Source organism: Crocuta crocuta, unplaced genomic scaffold, assembly GCF_008692635.1.
Source record: "Crocuta crocuta isolate KB4526 unplaced genomic scaffold, BGI_CrCroc_1.0 scaffold26, whole genome shotgun sequence".
NCBI classification, from domain to species: domain Eukaryota; kingdom Metazoa; phylum Chordata; class Mammalia; order Carnivora; family Hyaenidae; genus Crocuta; species Crocuta crocuta.
In genome coordinates, this window is record NW_027532249.1 from 9,864,301 (window position 1) to 9,881,501 (window position 17,201).

General features: G+C 41.7%; 1 protein-coding gene across 4 annotated transcripts in view; it reads right to left on the bottom strand.

Moving 5' to 3' along the window:
* Positions 1–1,564: 1,564 nt before the first annotated feature.
* NDC80 (NDC80 kinetochore complex component) overlaps positions 1,565–17,201 on the bottom strand; it is a 59,727-nt gene continuing 44,090 nt past the window's right edge. For all 4 annotated transcript variants that reach the window (XM_077778135.1, XM_077778137.1, XM_077778134.1 and 1 more), the window contains 3 exons: positions 16,349–16,479; positions 13,973–14,075; positions 1,565–1,974 (listed from right to left, as the gene is read on the bottom strand). In XM_077778135.1, coding sequence (XP_077634261.1) covers positions 1,837–1,974; positions 13,973–14,075; positions 16,349–16,479 — 372 coding nt within the window. In that variant the 3' untranslated portion in view covers positions 1,565–1,836. The remainder of the gene's footprint in view (positions 1,975–13,972; positions 14,076–16,348; positions 16,480–17,201) is intronic.

A 17,201-nucleotide genomic window follows, 5' to 3' on the forward strand; every position in this document is an offset into this window, starting at 1 on the left:
TGTTTACCCAAGAGAAATGAAAGCATATTTCCATTCAAACATGTCTACGTGATTGCTCATGACTTTATAAGTCAAAAACTGTAAAGAACCCAAATACCCATCAACAGGTGAATGGATAAACAAACTCGATATATTCATATAACGGAACACTAGTCAGCAAAGAGGAATGAACTACTGATATCCAGTACAACCTGGACCTCAAAATAATCATGGATCTCAAAATATTCTGAAAGAAGCCATACAAGCATATATACTATATGATTAAACTATAGTAATAGAAAGGAGAGCAGTGCTTGCCAGGGGATACATGTGGGGCAGGTGTCAAGGGTAAGAGAAAAGATTGCAAAGGGCCACAAGGATACTTTTAGTGGTGATGGATATACTCATTAGTTTCATTATGATGATTTTATAGGTGTATATGGATGTCAAAACTTATGAATATTTAAGTATGTATAGTTTATGTCAATACACTATAAAAGGTTGTTTCTGATTCAGTAGGTTTGGGCGGGGCCAAGAGTCTGTGTTTTTTAACTAAAACACTAACTCCTAGGTGATGCTAATGCTGCAGTTTCCATACCACATTTGAGTGGCAAAGCTCTTGTCTTTGTCATAAACAGATGTGTCATTTGAGTGTACCGTAGATACACATGTCTGGTACCATACTGGACAGTGCAGATAAAATATTTCCATCATTGAAGACAGTCCTGCTGCATGTTAAGTCAAGATTCCTGAATACATTGCTTATTATCATGTCCTATCTATTAAACTATGACCTTTGCTCATCCCACTCTCAGGCTCATGACCTCCTCTCATAAAGTTTTGCTGGAATTCCTTTCTGGGTTCTTATAATATATTGCTTATGTCTCATTTTAACATGTTCTTCCTTCTGACTTGCATTAGAGTTGTGATAAAGATTGAATAGACAGTTCATCTGGGGACAGATGTCACTTCAATTTGAGGAGCTTCCTAACAATTTAGACCTCTAAAAAGTCTTAGCTTTTAACACAACTTCCTCACCATCCAGAACATGCATATTTCATAGCTCCTGTGGTTGGCTGTAGTCAGGATTGTGTAATATGTAAGTTCCTGTTGCTTCTACCACTACTTAGGGGTGTGATCAGAAGTAAATGAGAACTTCTCTAGAAATGAATTCTCAACTCCAAAATGAGGGGGTTGAACTAGATTATTATGTCTTCTGATTCTCACATTTCATATTCTGCTCACTTCACAATAATGGTGGCATGAAATTAGAAAGATTCTTGGCTCTGAATAAGGAGTGAGTTCGACCATGTTTTTTAGGTTAAGAGCACTGACATTTGTATAGTTCATAACAGGGATTGGCAAACTTTGTGGAAAAGGGCCCGATAGTACACATTTTTGGCTCTGCAGGCGATATGGTCTCTGTCTCCTATAATAAACACTACCATTATAGTATGAAGACCGCCAGATATGTCAATGAATACGAGTGACCACAAGTGGCCGAGTGTGCTGATTTCTGGTTTAGATCAGAATAACTGTCTTTTGACCATCTGAAGTTAGGTTGAGAAATCAGGTAAAAACACACTTTGTTGATATAATTTTATTAACTCTGGGTACATAATACAACTAGTCTTTCACATCTAAAGACAACAATCCAACAAGTTATCATAATTTCAGGTTATACATACTTTAAATTAATAAACTAGGTTTATAAAAGATATAAAAATATTTCACAGGCTTGGGAAGATATGGTCATGAAACTTCATTGTAAGGAGGGGTATAGGATATGTTAGAGATTTTTCAAACCTACAAAGTACATTTAAAAATTTACAGTTAATGTCTTGCTTAATTTTATCTTCATTCATCAGAAGCCTTAAGTAGAGCAGCTTTCTTTTTATACTTGTCTCCAATCTCTCTAATATTTTCCAAGAGATCTTCAGACATGTATTCTTCGTATTCTCTATCAACTTTAGCAATCTGCTCTTCAAGATGTTTCTAGTGGAAATATAAAAATATTAATTTCTTTTAAAGGATTTAATTGTGAAGTGTACAAACAAGCATGTAACAACTGTTAAGGGCAGGAATAAAAGGGATGCTCTTGAATCTCCTTTTGTGCCCTTTCCTAATCATTTTTCTACACTCTCCTGAACAGTGCTTTGCTACTCTTTATACTTGTACCCCCCACTCCACACAGACACATATGTATGTATCTCTAAACAATACACTAGTTTAGTGGCATCTGGTATTAACTTTCATATTTACTGAATTATACGAAGTATAATGGCTTTTTTCCACCCAGTATTTTGATTCATTGGTGTTAATGCAGATAGTTTTATGTACTGCCATATAGTTGCTACTGCATGAATATATCAACATTTACTTACCCATTTTACTACTAATTTTTTTTGTTCCCAGGTATGGTAGGCTGAATAACAACCTCTTCAAAGATGTCCGTGGCCTAAACCCTAGAACCTGTGAAATATGTCTTCTTTACACAGCAAAGGAACTTTACAGATGTGATTATGTTAAGGATATTGAGAAAAGGAGATTATTCTGCATTGTCCTGGTGGGTCCAATATAATTATAAGGATCCTGGTAAGAGGTAATCAGCAGTGTGAGAGTCAGAGAGAGAAAATATACGGACAGAAGAGACGTCAGAGGGGATAGAAGATACTATGCTGTTGGCTTTGAAGATGAAGAGGGCACAAGCCAAGGAGTGTAGTTGGCTCTAGAAAATGGAAAAAGCAGTAAGATTCCCCCCTAGAGTCTCTGGAAAGATTGTAGCCTTGGAGGCCCATTTTATATTCCTGACCTCCAGAAATATTTTCTGCCTCCATAATTCACATGGACTATTACAAAGGCATCAGTCCCTAGATTCAGGGCCTAGTCTAATCTAGTATGACCTCATCTTAACTACATCCATAAGACTTTATTTTCAAATAAGGTCATCTTAGGAGATTCTGGATAGACATGAATTTGGGGGGAATACCATCCAGTCTAGTACAGTACCCCAGCACACAGTTACAAATTTAATTAAATACCTAGAATGGAACTGCACTATTTTACTGCCAAATTGCTTTCTAAAATTGTTAACATCAATTTACAATCCAAGCAGTATAAATAAAAACTTGCAATTCTTCATATTCTTGCTGGCATTTAGTATTCTCAAACTTCATTATTATTATTATTATTATTATTATTATTTTCCTAATTTAGTGAGGGTGGAAGTGGTGTATCTTTTCTTCTTTTTTTAGTGGTGTATCTTTTCATGTTTATTGGCCATGTTAACTCTCTGTAAAATTCCCATTCAAGTCTTTTGCCCAGTTTCTGCACTTATTTTCTGGAGGTCATCATGTATCTGGATGTTAATTCTTTACTGTTTTCCCCCCTTTATTTGAGAGAGAGAGAGAGAGAGAGCGTGTGTGCACAAGCTGGGGGAAGGGGGTCGGATGGAGAAAGAAAGGGAGAGAGAGAGGATCCCAAGCAGGCTCCACAGTGCCAGCACAGAGCCCAATACAGGGCGTGAATTCATGAACCAGAGTCAAAATCAAGGGTTGGGATGCGACCTATTGAGCCACCCAGGTGCCCTACTTTAGTACTTGTTTTAAAAAATATCATCTACTGTTTTGTGGCTTATCTTTCCACTCTTTATGTTTTGTTGTAGAGACCTTAATTTTAATAAAGATGAATTTATAAATAATTTCTATTGTGGTTTGTACTTGTGTCTAATTTAAGAACTCCTTTACAACTGCTGAGGTTTAAGTATAGTGCCTGTAATTCTTCTAAAAGTCAAAAATTTAGCCTCAAATTAATTTCTTAATACACCTTGAAGTCATTTCTGTCTAAGATTTAGGGTAGGAATCTCAACTCCATTAATTGAACAATTCTTTTCACCCACTGGTTTGCAATAGTACCGGTCTCATAAATCAGACTGTCTATGTTTATCATCTATTTCTGTACTCTCAGAGAGATTGGTTTATACGCATCAATACTACAATGGATTAGTTATTATACTTTACAATAATTTTTGAACATCTAAACAGATAAAAAAGATTCTGTGTCCCTCAAGAAGAAAGGAATCTAGAAGAGGAGTCAGCAACTTTTCCCTGTAAAGGGCCAAATAATAAATATTTTAGGTTTTGCAAGCCAGATGGTTTTTGTTTTAACTGTTCAACACTGACACTGTAGTGGGAAGGCAGCCATAAATAGTATGGAAGTGAATGAAGTATCTGTGTTCCAATAAAACTTTACTTACAAAAGTAGGCTGTGAGCACAATTTGGCTTGTGGACTGTAGTTTGCCGTCTCCTAGTCTAGAATACCAAGCCACATGAGGACCTACATGGGGCTCCAACCAGGAACTGCTCAAAGAAACACTTTGCCCCTGAGGAAAAATATCCCATCTAAAGATACCATTAGATCCAAACTCCTCTGTTTTCTTCAGTCAAATTTCATTTCTTGTAAAATTTCCCCATGATAGGTTTTAAAGATGATTGGGAGACTTATGTGCTCCTTCCATACTTAACTGGCCAACTGTGTGCCAATCATTGTATGTTGTGAATGAATTTTTCTCTTGTGCATCTATTATACATCATCTTTAGGAGAATGAAAAAGTAATTACTCAAATAATTTTCTGATCTGTGGTTCAAATGTAACAAATTAACTGGTAGAAAAAGAATCCATTATAGAGCAACTAAGTGGCTGAATTACAAAGAAGTGGGTAGAGTCCAGGTTTTGTGATATAGAATCCAGTATGTTTTTCTTAGTTTTTAGCGCCAAGCAGTGAAGAACATTGACTAACAAGAAAATGCAGGTCAATGTCTTTCAGGAGAAAGGAGAGGAAGTAGGATATTGAGAAGGAAAGCTGGCAAGAGCAGATAAAAAAGGGGCCAGCCAGATGTCTGAGGCCGGATCCTTCCCTTGCATACTTTTGGCTACTGTAATCTTGTTTGCCTCTTCTATCAGCCAACTGTTCACATAGCGCAACTAATAGTGCCCCCCTGTGCAGTCAATAGAATGTTTCCAAGTATCCGGAAGGAAGCCAGGCATAATAAAAGAAGGCCAGCACCAGGACTCAGATTTTAGCCTTTGAAGGTTACTGGTGCAAAATAAACAGCCTTTTCGGATTCTCCGAGTACTTGTCTCTTCCTGGGCGCTGAGTATTTGCTGTAATATTTTTGGTGCGCTGGCTGGGAAGCCGACAGCCACACTGACCCCTTGAGCCACCGTTGTTGCAGGCCAGTGGAGAGGCAACTTATCGCCAGCCCCTGAGACAGAAAGGAAGGTGTGCCACCGGTGATTTCACTGGACGCGATCCTTGCTGGCCTGACAATAGTCAGCCACCGCTGTGCTTCAATGGACTCCAGGGAGAATAGAAAAGGCCTGCCTCAGGACATCAGATGGGTTAAGTGTCCCAAGGGACTTCAGACTGAATTCAGGCTTGCCCTAGAGGTGGAAGGGGAGCTTGATCACCTCCCAGGTGAGAGGAGCTGCACAGAACAGGGAATACTTGGTGGAAGTCTAATCTGTCTGAATGTGAGTGAGTGCCCACGCTCCTCAGTTTTAGATACAGAGCCTGAGTCTTCCCTTGCAATTCTGTGATGACCTCATATGGCTCAAGGCAGAATCAGGCCCACAGAGGCCTGATCTGAGTCAGGAGTTTATACTGAACTGCCAATGCTAAGAGACATCCAATCCCCATGAGGGGAGCTGCCAGGCAGATGAAGCGACTTCTTCCCTTGTGTTTGTCCTGTGACAAACATTGGGAGGGTCCCATCTAGGATACCAGGATGGGGGGGGAGTTCCTCAAGACCAGCTGTTTTGGAGTGTTTAAGTAAGAATTTTAAAAAGAGATTTTCAGAGGACTATGGGCTCAAATTGACTGCCAGGAAATTACACACCATCTGTGAATTAGAATGGCCTATGTTCGGTATAGGCTGGCCCCCTAAGGGCACCCTAGATGTCCCCACAGTCCGAGCTGTTTATAAAGTAGTTAGTGGAGACACTGGCTACCAGATCAATTCCCATACATTGATCAGTGGCTGGAAATAGCCCAAGTCAAGCCTCCCTGGGTCCGGTTCTGTGTTAATAGTAAGGGACAATGTAGGGTCTTAGGGCCACAGGCCGAGAAGAAGATCTCACAGCAGGAAAAACGCTCCCATCCTCCAAGAAAATTCATAAATTCTTCCATTTCCACCATCATATGCCCTCAGCACCCCATCAATCAAGGGAGGGGAATCTCGGCTGCCTGACAGCCCACTTCTGCCGGTCTTGCCTCTGCCAGCAGCCAGTTGGCCCCAAACAGGGACACTTGAACTGGTAGGAAGATGCCTTAGGTCTGCAGCTCAAAGTCCAAGGCCCCCAACGGCAACGCAGATGCTATTGTGGGAGAAGAGGGGTCAGCAGAGAATAGGCCCTGACGGGATCCTACAACGGGGGGATCAGTTTTCTACTACCAACTGTTCTCCACTACTGACCTATTCAACTGGAAACACCACAGGCTGCCCTACTCTGAGAAGCCATAGGCAATGACAGATCTCCTAGAATCCATATTCTGGACTCATTGCCCTGCTTGAGTCAACTGTGAGCAGAAGCTGCTCACATTTTTCAGCATGGAAGAGCGCTGACAAATAGTCACTGAAGCCAGAAAATGGCTCCGGACTCAGGCACAAGATGGAAAACTAGACGTTGAGTCTTGGGTATGGAGGCTACACCTGAAGAGGAGCCTTGCTGGGACCCCAATGAAGAATTGGGAAGGGCCAGATTAGAAAGTTACCAACCTGCTTGGTAAAAGCAGGGTAAAAGCAGGGGCCCAAAAGCCCACCAACATGGCAAAGGTATCTGAGGTCCTAAAAAGCCAGAAGAGTGTCCGGGGGACTTCTATGAAAGATGATGTGAAGCCTTCAGAGCTTACACTCTATTCGACATAGAAACCCCCCAAAATACTGCCGTCATGGGACAGGGCCAAAGTGACATTACATAGAAGCTCCAAAAATTAGAAGAATTCGCTGGAAAGAATGCCACTGAACTACTGGAAATTGCCAACAAGGTTTTTGTAAATTGGGATTGAGCTGCCAGAAAGGAGGCAGACCAAAGGATGAAACAAAAGGCAGCTCTCCTGGTCTCAGCCTTGGGGCAACCACCCCTCTGGGAGGTCTCCCACAGAAACCATGAGGGATTCAAGAAGTAAAAAGAAGGGTGCCACTGGGATGGGATCAATGTGCCTACAACAAGGAATCGACACTGGAAAAATGAATGCCCCAAATGCCAAAAGGGAAAACCAGGAACTTCCACTCTACCCAGCTGCTACCAACCAGAACCACCGAAGGCTGACCTCATCAGAATGGCAGTAGACTCTGATTAGGAAACACAAGGCTCTGGGGCGCCTGGGTGGCTCAGTTAAGCATCTGACTTCATCTCAGATCATGATCTCACAGTTTGTGGGTTCGAGCCCTGCGTTGGGCTCTGTGCTGACAGCTCAGAACCTGGAGCTTGCTTCAGATTCTGTGTCTCCCTCTCTCTCTGACCCTCCCCTGCTCACGCTCTCTCTCTCAGAAATAAATAAAACATTAAAAAAAAAAAAATGGAAAGACCAGGCTCTATCCAACTGGACCCCCATGAGCCTATGGTCAAAATGAAGGTAGGGGACCAGACAATAGATTTCATGGTTGACACTGGGGCTGAACACTCTGCAGAGACACACAAGGTAGCACCTCTGTTGGGTCGAGAAGTCACCATCCTAGGAGCCACTGGGAACCAAACCCAAAGGACATTGTGCAGCTCCCAACAATCCTCGCTGGAGAGGGTGGGGTGGTGTCACCAAGTAGTTCATGAATTCCTGTATCTACCTGACTGCCCAGTCTCACTGTTTGGTAGAGACCTCCTAGCCAAGTTTGGTGCAGAAATAGCTTTCACTTTGGATGGACAGGCACAATTGTGCCTAAACGAAAAGGCCCAACCCATGATTTTGTTCCTGATGATTCCACTGGAAGAGGAATGGAGATTATATACTTCCCTTCCTGGTGAGCCATCTGTGGCCCCTGAGCTAGAAGCTGAATTCTCTTCAGTTTGGGCAGAAGGAAACCACCCTGATCTGTCAAAAAAAATCCCCCAATATTAATTGACCTAAAGCCAAGGGCTCAACCTGTCAAAATATGCCAATATATGGTACCACAGGAGGGATCCAGACACACTTGGACAGGCTACTCAAGTGGGGACTTCTAAAACGATGCCAGTCCCCATGGAATACTCCCCTGCTGCCTGTGAAAAAGTGTGGAACAAATGATTACCACCCTGTACAGGACCTAAGAGCCATTAAGGAAGCAGTCATCATACTGCATTTAGCATTGCCTAACCTGTACACTCTACTAGGACTCATACCCTCTGAGGCAGGATGGTTCACATGTGTGAATTTAAGGAAGCTTTCTTCTGTCTCCACCTAATGCCTAATAGTCAACCCTTATTTGCCTTTGAATGGGAAAATCCTACCACAGAGGCACAGGAACAGTTTACTTGGACTAGGCTGCTGCAAGGATTCCAAAATTCACCAACCTTATTTAGTGGGGCGCTGGCATTTGACTTAGCCAGGTGTCTGGGACGGGACCTAGGATGTGTCCTCATCCAATACTTGGACAATCTTCTGCTAGCCAGTTCCACACGGACCCGATGCTGGAAGGAATCAGGGCCCTACTCAGGCTACTAACAGGTGAGATACTGGGCGTCAAAGAAAAAGGCACAGATTTGCCAACAGGAAGTTAAATATTTGGGCTTCGAAATTACCTGAGGCAAATGGATGCTGAGAGCTGAAAGGAAACAGGCAGTCTGTGCCATTCCAGTTCCCACTACCTGCCAGCAGATCTGAGAGTTCCTGGGAGTAGCAGGGTTCAGTTGAATATGGATCCCAGGGTTCATAAAGTTGGCTAGATCTCTATACAAGGCACTAAAGAGAGAAGAAAGGGCACCCCTTTTCTGGGGACCCTAATCAAGAAGAGGTGTTCAAGACCGGAAAAACAAAACTCAACAGATGCACCAGCCTTGGGACTCCCAGTTGTATCATGAGATTTCAACCTGTTTGTACATGAAAGCAATGGGGTGGCCCTGGGGGTTCTCACCCAGGAATTTGGACCTTGGCAAAGACCAGGAGCATACCTTTCAAAGCAGGACAGCCACTCTGTTTGAGGACCCTGGCAGCCACCACACTTTTAATCAAGGTAGAAGACAAACTCATGTTGGGACAAAACCTAAACATTAGGTTCCCCATTCTGTTATCGTGATGGATGCCAGAGGGCAAAACTGGATAATGCATGCTGGGATGACACAATATCAGGGACTACTATGTAAAAACCCATGAATAAGATTGGAACCCGTAAAAACTCTAGACCTTGACACTTTCTGGCTGGCAGCGGCAGGGACCCCAGAGCATGACTGTCTAGAGGTACTCGATGAAGTCTATTCTAGCTGACCTGACCTATCAAACAGGTCAGCACCTTACAAAATCCTGACCTTATCCTGTACATCGATGGCAGCAGCTTCATGAAGGCAAAAGATATGCCAGTTATGCAGTAATCACTAATTCTGAGGTCACAGAAGTAAAGGCTCTTCCACAAGGATGGTCAGCCCAAAGAGCAGAACTGAGGGCCCTAACGAGAGCACTAGAACTCAGTAAAGACAAATGGGCCAACATATACACTGACTTGCACTATGCCTTTACCACTCTACATATACATGGGGCTCTCTATACAAGGAGAGAGGACTTTTGACCGCAGGAGGAAAATAAATAAAACATCAGGAAGAAATCCTAAAACTATTAAGGGCAGTCTGGGAACTGAGGGAGGTAGCAGTCATCCACTGCAAGGGACACCAAAGAGGAAAAGACTCAGTGTTGGAAGGTAACCGATGGGCAGACGCTGCAGCTAAACAAGCAGCAGGAGAACAAACAACACCCTCAAAAATCATGCTGGTCCTGGAACAGCTAACTTCCCCAAGGGACACAATCCAAGAAACAAAATGGGTACAACAGGCAAAGGGAAGCCAGACAAAAGAAGGATGGTGGGTACTTCCAGACCAAAGAGTCCATATACCAGAGCAGCCAGCCCACCAGGTGGTTATAGCATGAGCTCACTCACCTAGGAAAAACCGCCCTTGAAATCTTATTGAGTTGTTACTATGTAACTGGTTGACTCCTGTCCCTCTGTGCCTTGATCTCTTAATGCTGCCACCTCTGTGCTCAAAATAATGCCAAACAAGGCCCTATTGGGCCCATGGGAATCCAAAGCTGTGGTCAAGTACCCTCCAAAGATTTGGAGGTGGACTTTACCAAAATAAGATCCAGTGGATGATACAAATTTCTTCGGTAGAGGCCTACCCTACATGCACCGAAAAAGCAAGAAAAGCAACTAAGGCTCTGCTAAGGGATATCATTCCCAGACATGGAATGCCATTAACCATAGGCTCAGACGACAGCGCAGCCTTCATGGCTGACGTAGTGCAACAAATAGCCAAAAATCCAGGTATCCAATGTAACTTACATGCAACCTNAAATCAGCCATGGACAAACTATGTCATGAAACTAACTGGCCCTGGCCAGATATACTACCCCTAGCTCTCTTCCGAATATGCTGCACCCCATAGACAAAAATAGGATTCTCACCATTTAAGATCCTATACAGAAGACCCCTTTCGCTAGTCAAATTCAGGGGGTCCCTGACAGATCTAGGGAACTTGGAAATACAAAAACAATCAGAAGGATTAGAGAAAACTGTTTGAAATACATAGATGGGTGATAGACAGGACACCCATTTCCCTAGGAATAACTGTGCACCTTCAAAAACCTGGGGATCAAGTTTAGATAAAAGATTGGAAAAAGGAGCCATTGAAACCTACCTGGAAGGGACCCTATTTAGTTGTGCTAATCATACCCATAGCCCTCAAGGTTGCAGTACTAACTGCCTGGATCCACCATTCTCGAGTAGAGGCAGCTCATCTGTCACCTGACAACCACTTGGAATGGAAAATAACCGCTAACCAGAACAATCCTCTACAGATCACCCTTAAGAAGACAGCAGACGATAAACAGCCTGCAGCCAGCACCTGCNTAACCAGAAGCTTGAGGAAATCATGAGGTGACTTAATGAACTACAGCAACTCGTTCTCTCTCAAATTTCATTGTCATCCCCTACCTATTTCTCTTTCCATACTTGTTGCTATACTCTTTGCTGTAGGGCTGACCCAAGTTACTCCTGCAGATTGGTGCCTCAGTCACAAACCCTTGTTAGCCTCCCCATACTTCCTAGTGTCAGGATGTCTTATTCTCCTTAGCTGTATATTATCTGAGTTGTGATTGGTATTTTTCTCTGCATGTTTGTTCTCTGCCTCTACAACTGTCTCCTACCTCAGGATGGAATCATTCCCTCCAATGCCTTGTCTCCTATCCCTATTGCATATATACCTGTTCTTAATGTGCTCGAAAGGGATCTTCTCCTCTTACCAACTGTGTACTTGTTCCACGTACCACTGCCCCTCTTGGAACCTTCCTCCCTGATTGGAGGGATGTGTCAAAGGATCTTCTGCTGTCTTCTGCCTCCATGAGGGACAGCCCTACATTACAGGCCTAGGTTACCCTGTTACCCCACTATCCCTCCTTCTGCTTGTATTCCCGCCAGTTCTTGTTTCTTCCCCTGTTCCTCCGGCCCTGAAGAATGAGATACTACTACCACCATGCCTCTGTGCCACTGTTTATCCCCACATGCCAGACAGATGTCATAATGCCAGGAGGATCATTCCCTGTAATAGGAACAGGAGAATTTACTGGATGGGAAAAATAAAAATAAGATGTGATTGGGGACTGCCTGATCCGACTTGCCCTGATGTTCTTCATGCCTGTTGGGTCACCTCTGATCCAATTTATCGGCCTTTGCCTAGACTTGAATCAGGTAGACCACCTGCTTTAGATCTCTGTCTGGACCAGATGTTGAGCTCAACTCATTGCCTTCTCAATGATAACAATCCCAGCTTGGCCATAGCCTACCGGCTCTGCTTGTCCACAGGGCCCCTCCTTTATGTAGTTACTCTGATAACACAGGCAATTGTAAATGTTACCCTATTAACTAAAGACCCAGACCCCCACGTGGTGACTCCAACTAGAGTCAAACTGTCCCAAAGTTTGGGACACCAAATTCCAGGTGCCTGACAAACAAAATGGGAATGGAGCCAGTTAGCAATCTGACCATCAGTCAACGCAACCAGCCTCTTGACAGTCAGGAACTCAGTCATGTTCCTACAACCCAACCCTGGTGTCATACCCTCCCAGGGCTTTTCTTATAGTACCCTTGGCAGCATACGCTCGATCAAAAAGAGCCATTCAAGTCATACCCCTGTTGATTGCTTTCAGAATAGCAGCAGGGGTGGGCACTGGGATAGGAGGAATACTGTCCTCAACCACTTATTATAAATTATCCAAGGACCTAACAGACGACATAGAATGAGTTGCCAAATGTCTCGTGGTTTTACAGGATCAAGTAGACTCCTTAGCAGCAGTAGTCTTATAAAACAAGCCAGGGCTAGTTAACTGCTGAAAAAGGAGGACAATGTCTCTCCCTAAATGAGGTATGCTGCTTCTATGTTAACTAATCAGGGATAGTTAGAGATATGGCCCAACAACTAAGGGAGTGTATCATCAAATGGAGGCAGCAAGAATTAACACATTCATCAAACTCTTTGAGCAACATATGGAATTGGTCCTCCTGGCTCCTCCCTTTAGCTGGTCCTCTCCTAATGCTTTTCATAGCCCTCCTGTTGGGTCCTTGTATTCTTAATATGCTAACCAGGTTTGTTTCCTTTGGCCTAGAAGCTATAAAACTCCAGATGATGCTCCAGTTGGATCATTCTAGCTGTCGCTACTCTCCTTTGGATGGTGAAGAACCCTACCTGTCACACCCCTCCCTTTGCAATCCCTGTCCAGAAGAAAAGCCAGAACAGTCTTCACCCCTCCTCCTGCAATAGCAAGGGGTTCCCTGGCCCCCAGAAAGTGATTTTCTCTAAGGCTACAGTAGGTTGAGAATCAAGAGGGGATAATGAGAAGGAAAGCTGGCAAGTGCAGATAAAAAAGGGGCCAGCTGGATGCCTGAGGCTGGATACTCCCCTTGCATGCTTTCGGCTTCTGTAATCTTGCTTGCCTCTTGCATCAGCCACCTGTCTGCATAGTACAATCGATAGTGCACCCCCATGTGCCACCAACAGAATGTTTCCAAGTACCCCGAAGCTAGGCAGGCCAGCACTGGGGCTTGGGGCTCAGCCTTCAGAGGTAACTCCACTGGGCTGGTACTGGTGCAAAACAGTCTTTTCTGATTCCCCAAGTGCATGTTGCTTGTCTCTTCCTGGGTGCCATGTATTTGCTGTAACAATACCGTATGTTCTGTATTCAACAAATGGAAGCCTATCAGTTTGCTGTAATGAGTTTATTTTCCTCTTAATCCTTCACAATTGGAAATACATTGTCATTTAAAAAACTACCCAGGAATTTTAAAGTTAACCAATTTATCTTGGCTTTTGGGCTCTGTACAACAGATTGGAGGAATAGCATTATTGTTGAAGTTTTCACAATAATTTCAAGTTATGCTTCATGTTTCCTAAGCACTTTACATGTAATTAACAGAGAGGAAAAATATTTGTCATAACACATTCTTTTTCATCTTAATGGATTCTTAAGTGTGTTGATACGTTTTCAATATGCAGAATGTGGCTTGGCACATCATTATAAATTGTTGACATAATAAATATCATTATATGCTAATTTATGTGGAAAAAAAACCAGATTACTTTATGAAATGTACAGGTATGTCCCCTTACCATACCACTAAACAAGATTTTTCTGATAACTTTTCACTAGAACATATTTTCCATAGAAATAAAATTTATCATTTGTATCTGTGGAAACAAAACAGAAACATCATTTTAAAAAGCTTTCTTAGGATGTAGAAGAGACCATCATACACTTACCTCTACAGACCCTACATGTGTAGCAACCATCTCTAAAAGACGCTGCAAGTTATTTCCCACTTTTCGTCTTTCTTCAGTTGTGGTCTGCACAACTAGTTGGTATCTGTAGAATAAAAACTCTTGCTTGAATTTTCTAGGAAAAAAACTTAATGTATCAGTTCTAGTTAGCTCACTTCTCCTTTTCATATTCAATAAGAACAGGCAGTGATTAGTATCTGTGCTGTTTGCTTCTCAAACCTTCAAACAGAAAAGCATTTTCAAAGATCCTTTCCAGGCAACAAAACAAAATAGCACCAAAACCTCCTGCTTTAACATATAAAACCTGGGAGCAAATGGTCTTAATTCAATCTCCAAAAGGACTATAAACTTAAATGCTTTCAGGGGTAAGGAATTAAATACATTTAAATGGGCGAGTGGGAGTCTTACCTTTAGGCATGCAAATTCAAGTTAAAAAATAAGAACTATAAGCCAAAAAACCCTTCAGCTGAGATTTTTATCCCTAAGCTACAAATAAGCAAATGAAGAGGTATGATTTTCTGAAGGGCTGTACTTTTAAAAGTGATATTTTTTTCAGTCGAGAGCCACTTTATTGAAACTTTAGAAAAAAAACCGTATGGATTACTATTCAGTATATTGATTCTATATAGGTTGCACGAGAGAATTATACACACAAAGGCAGAATGTTTTCTCAAAAAGGGATGTCACTATTTTAGTTACTGTTAATAAACAATGTAGCTAATACTTTTCCTATGTAAGTTTTAAAATAATAAGGGAAACCAGAGAAAAACTTGACAATGTGTAATTTGATAATGAAGAACTTCCAAGAAATGTAAACTAATATACAGTTCTGCTGCTTGTTTGGAAATATGTATTTGTTCCAACTGGACTGATATATTATGTAGCAATTTGAGCACAACACAAAATTTATATTTGTTTATGCCATTTCCTTCCTTTTTAAAAAAAGTTTGTTTCTTTAGTACTCTCTACACCCAGTGTGGGGCTCAAACTCAAAACCCTGAGATTAAGAATCACATGCTCTTCCAACTGAGCCAGCCAGGAATCCCTATACACCTTTTTCTTCTTGAGAAACACTAAGTGAACATAGAAAGCTGCATTCAGCTGACTCCAGCTGCAAAGGAATCCAGATGCAAAGGAATAAACAAAACACACCAGCACACAAATGTGCGTGTGTACTAGCTGTCAGTTTATGGTATTGTGTGATGAGCCACATATATCCACATTTGGTATTAAATCTTTCCATCTGAAGGGAACCTGGGTGGATGGGTTGGTTAAGCATCTGACTTTAGCTCAGATTATGGTTTGTGAGTTCAAGCCCCACACTGGGGCTGTGAGTGCAGAGTTAGTTTCAGATCCTCTGTCCGCCTCTATCTCTACCCACCCCCAGCTTGTACTCACTCTCTTTCTCTCAAAAATGAATAAAACATTTAAAAAAATATCTTTCCATCTGATTTTAGGTAATGCTCCTTCTGCCCCATCTCAATGATTTATACAAGCTGCAACCCTTTGAATGCTCATCTTCCTAAGCAAACTTCAGGTTTTTTTAAGATAAAGTGTCATATTTATCATAGCATTTATGTATTTCTTAACCACTTACAATGTGTACAATTGTGCTAACATTTTTGTTAGGCTCCTATCTCTTGTTTATGTGTGTCATTGACAGAAATTTTGAGTGTTGTGTCCCAATCCCAATTTTCCTCTAAGTCCTGATTTTTATTGCACAATTTTGCAGTATGGTGCCTATTATGAGGGCACAAGTTGTGTTTTAGAATGACTGTATGATTTATAGTATATAGTTTACTATACAATACACATGATTTCTAGAAAGTATATATATCTTAAAAATACTAACAAATAGACAAAGTATTTTAATTGATTTAAAATTTTATGTTTTCAGGGCTTAAAAGTCATTTATTAATTAGATCTAAAAATGCATGATTCCTGGGGTGTGTGGGTGGCTCAGTCTGTTAAGCATTTGACTCCTGGTTTAGGCGCAGGTCATATCATCACTGTTCATGGGATGGAATTCTGAGTTGGGCTCTGCGCTGACAGCATGGAGCCTGCTTGGTATTCTCTCTCCTCCTCTCTTTGTCCCTCCCCTGCTTGCAAACACGTGTTCTCTCAATATAAATACATAAAAACATTTAAAAAGGAATGATTTCTTCTAATAGTTGCACAATATATTTGTTTAGGGGCGGTATCTCAAGTTATAAACTGTTTTTATGTAAGTACTGTTCATTAATCCCTCTCCCCCAAATAGCTCTGTAATATAAAGCAAATAAATGAAGATCTAGTTTTGCAGAAAAAGGTAAATAATTAATCTGAAAATACACAGAAATCTTAGTGACACAAACTTACTCTCGCTGAATAGCATCTAATTCATTCATAGCTTCACTGAGGCCGTCGTTAACAGCGCTCTCCAGCAGGTGCTTGTGTTTCTCCAAGGACTCCAACTCATTGGCACATTTTTTGTCCTCTTCTTCAGCTTCCTATCAAGATAAAAGCATCCTTAAGGTTTTTGATGTTCATGTTCTATATACTCCATATACTATGTATACTCCATGTACTATATATATGTAAAGCTTTGAAAAAAAATCAGATTGCATCATCATTTGTGTGCTCAGAATGTGTACTATTTTACATGTAAGAAACTTTAAAATGCTCCATTGGGAATTTTATACTGTCAACCTAAATGTGATCTAAATGTGACCTTCTCAACAGTCCTGCATAGAATTCATTCAGCAGTATTTTCAAGTATCTACTATAGGAAATTTTATGATACGGATTTGAATTTCTCCTATGATCATCAAAAAGGCCTTTATAGGGGCGCCTGGGTGGCTTAGTCAGTTAAGCGTCCGACTTTCGCTTAGGTCATGATCTCGGGGTTCGTGGGTTCGAGCCCCGCGTCGGGCTCTGTGCTGACTGCCAGCTCAGAGCCTGGAGCCTATTTCAGAGTCTGTCACTCCCTCTCTCTCTGACCCTCCCCTGCTCACGCTGTCTCTCTCTCTCCTAGAAATAAAAAAAAAAAAAAAGGCCTTTATATATAGGCAAAAATGTAGATCACTTTCATACTACTTTTATTTCACAAGTGTATTAATTATGCACAGGCAAAGGAGGCCAGAGTCATCAATTCTTAGTGCTTTCACTGAAGTGCTTTCAGAGAATAAACTAAAGTACTGTCATAGAGAATATATGAAAAAATAAAAATGAT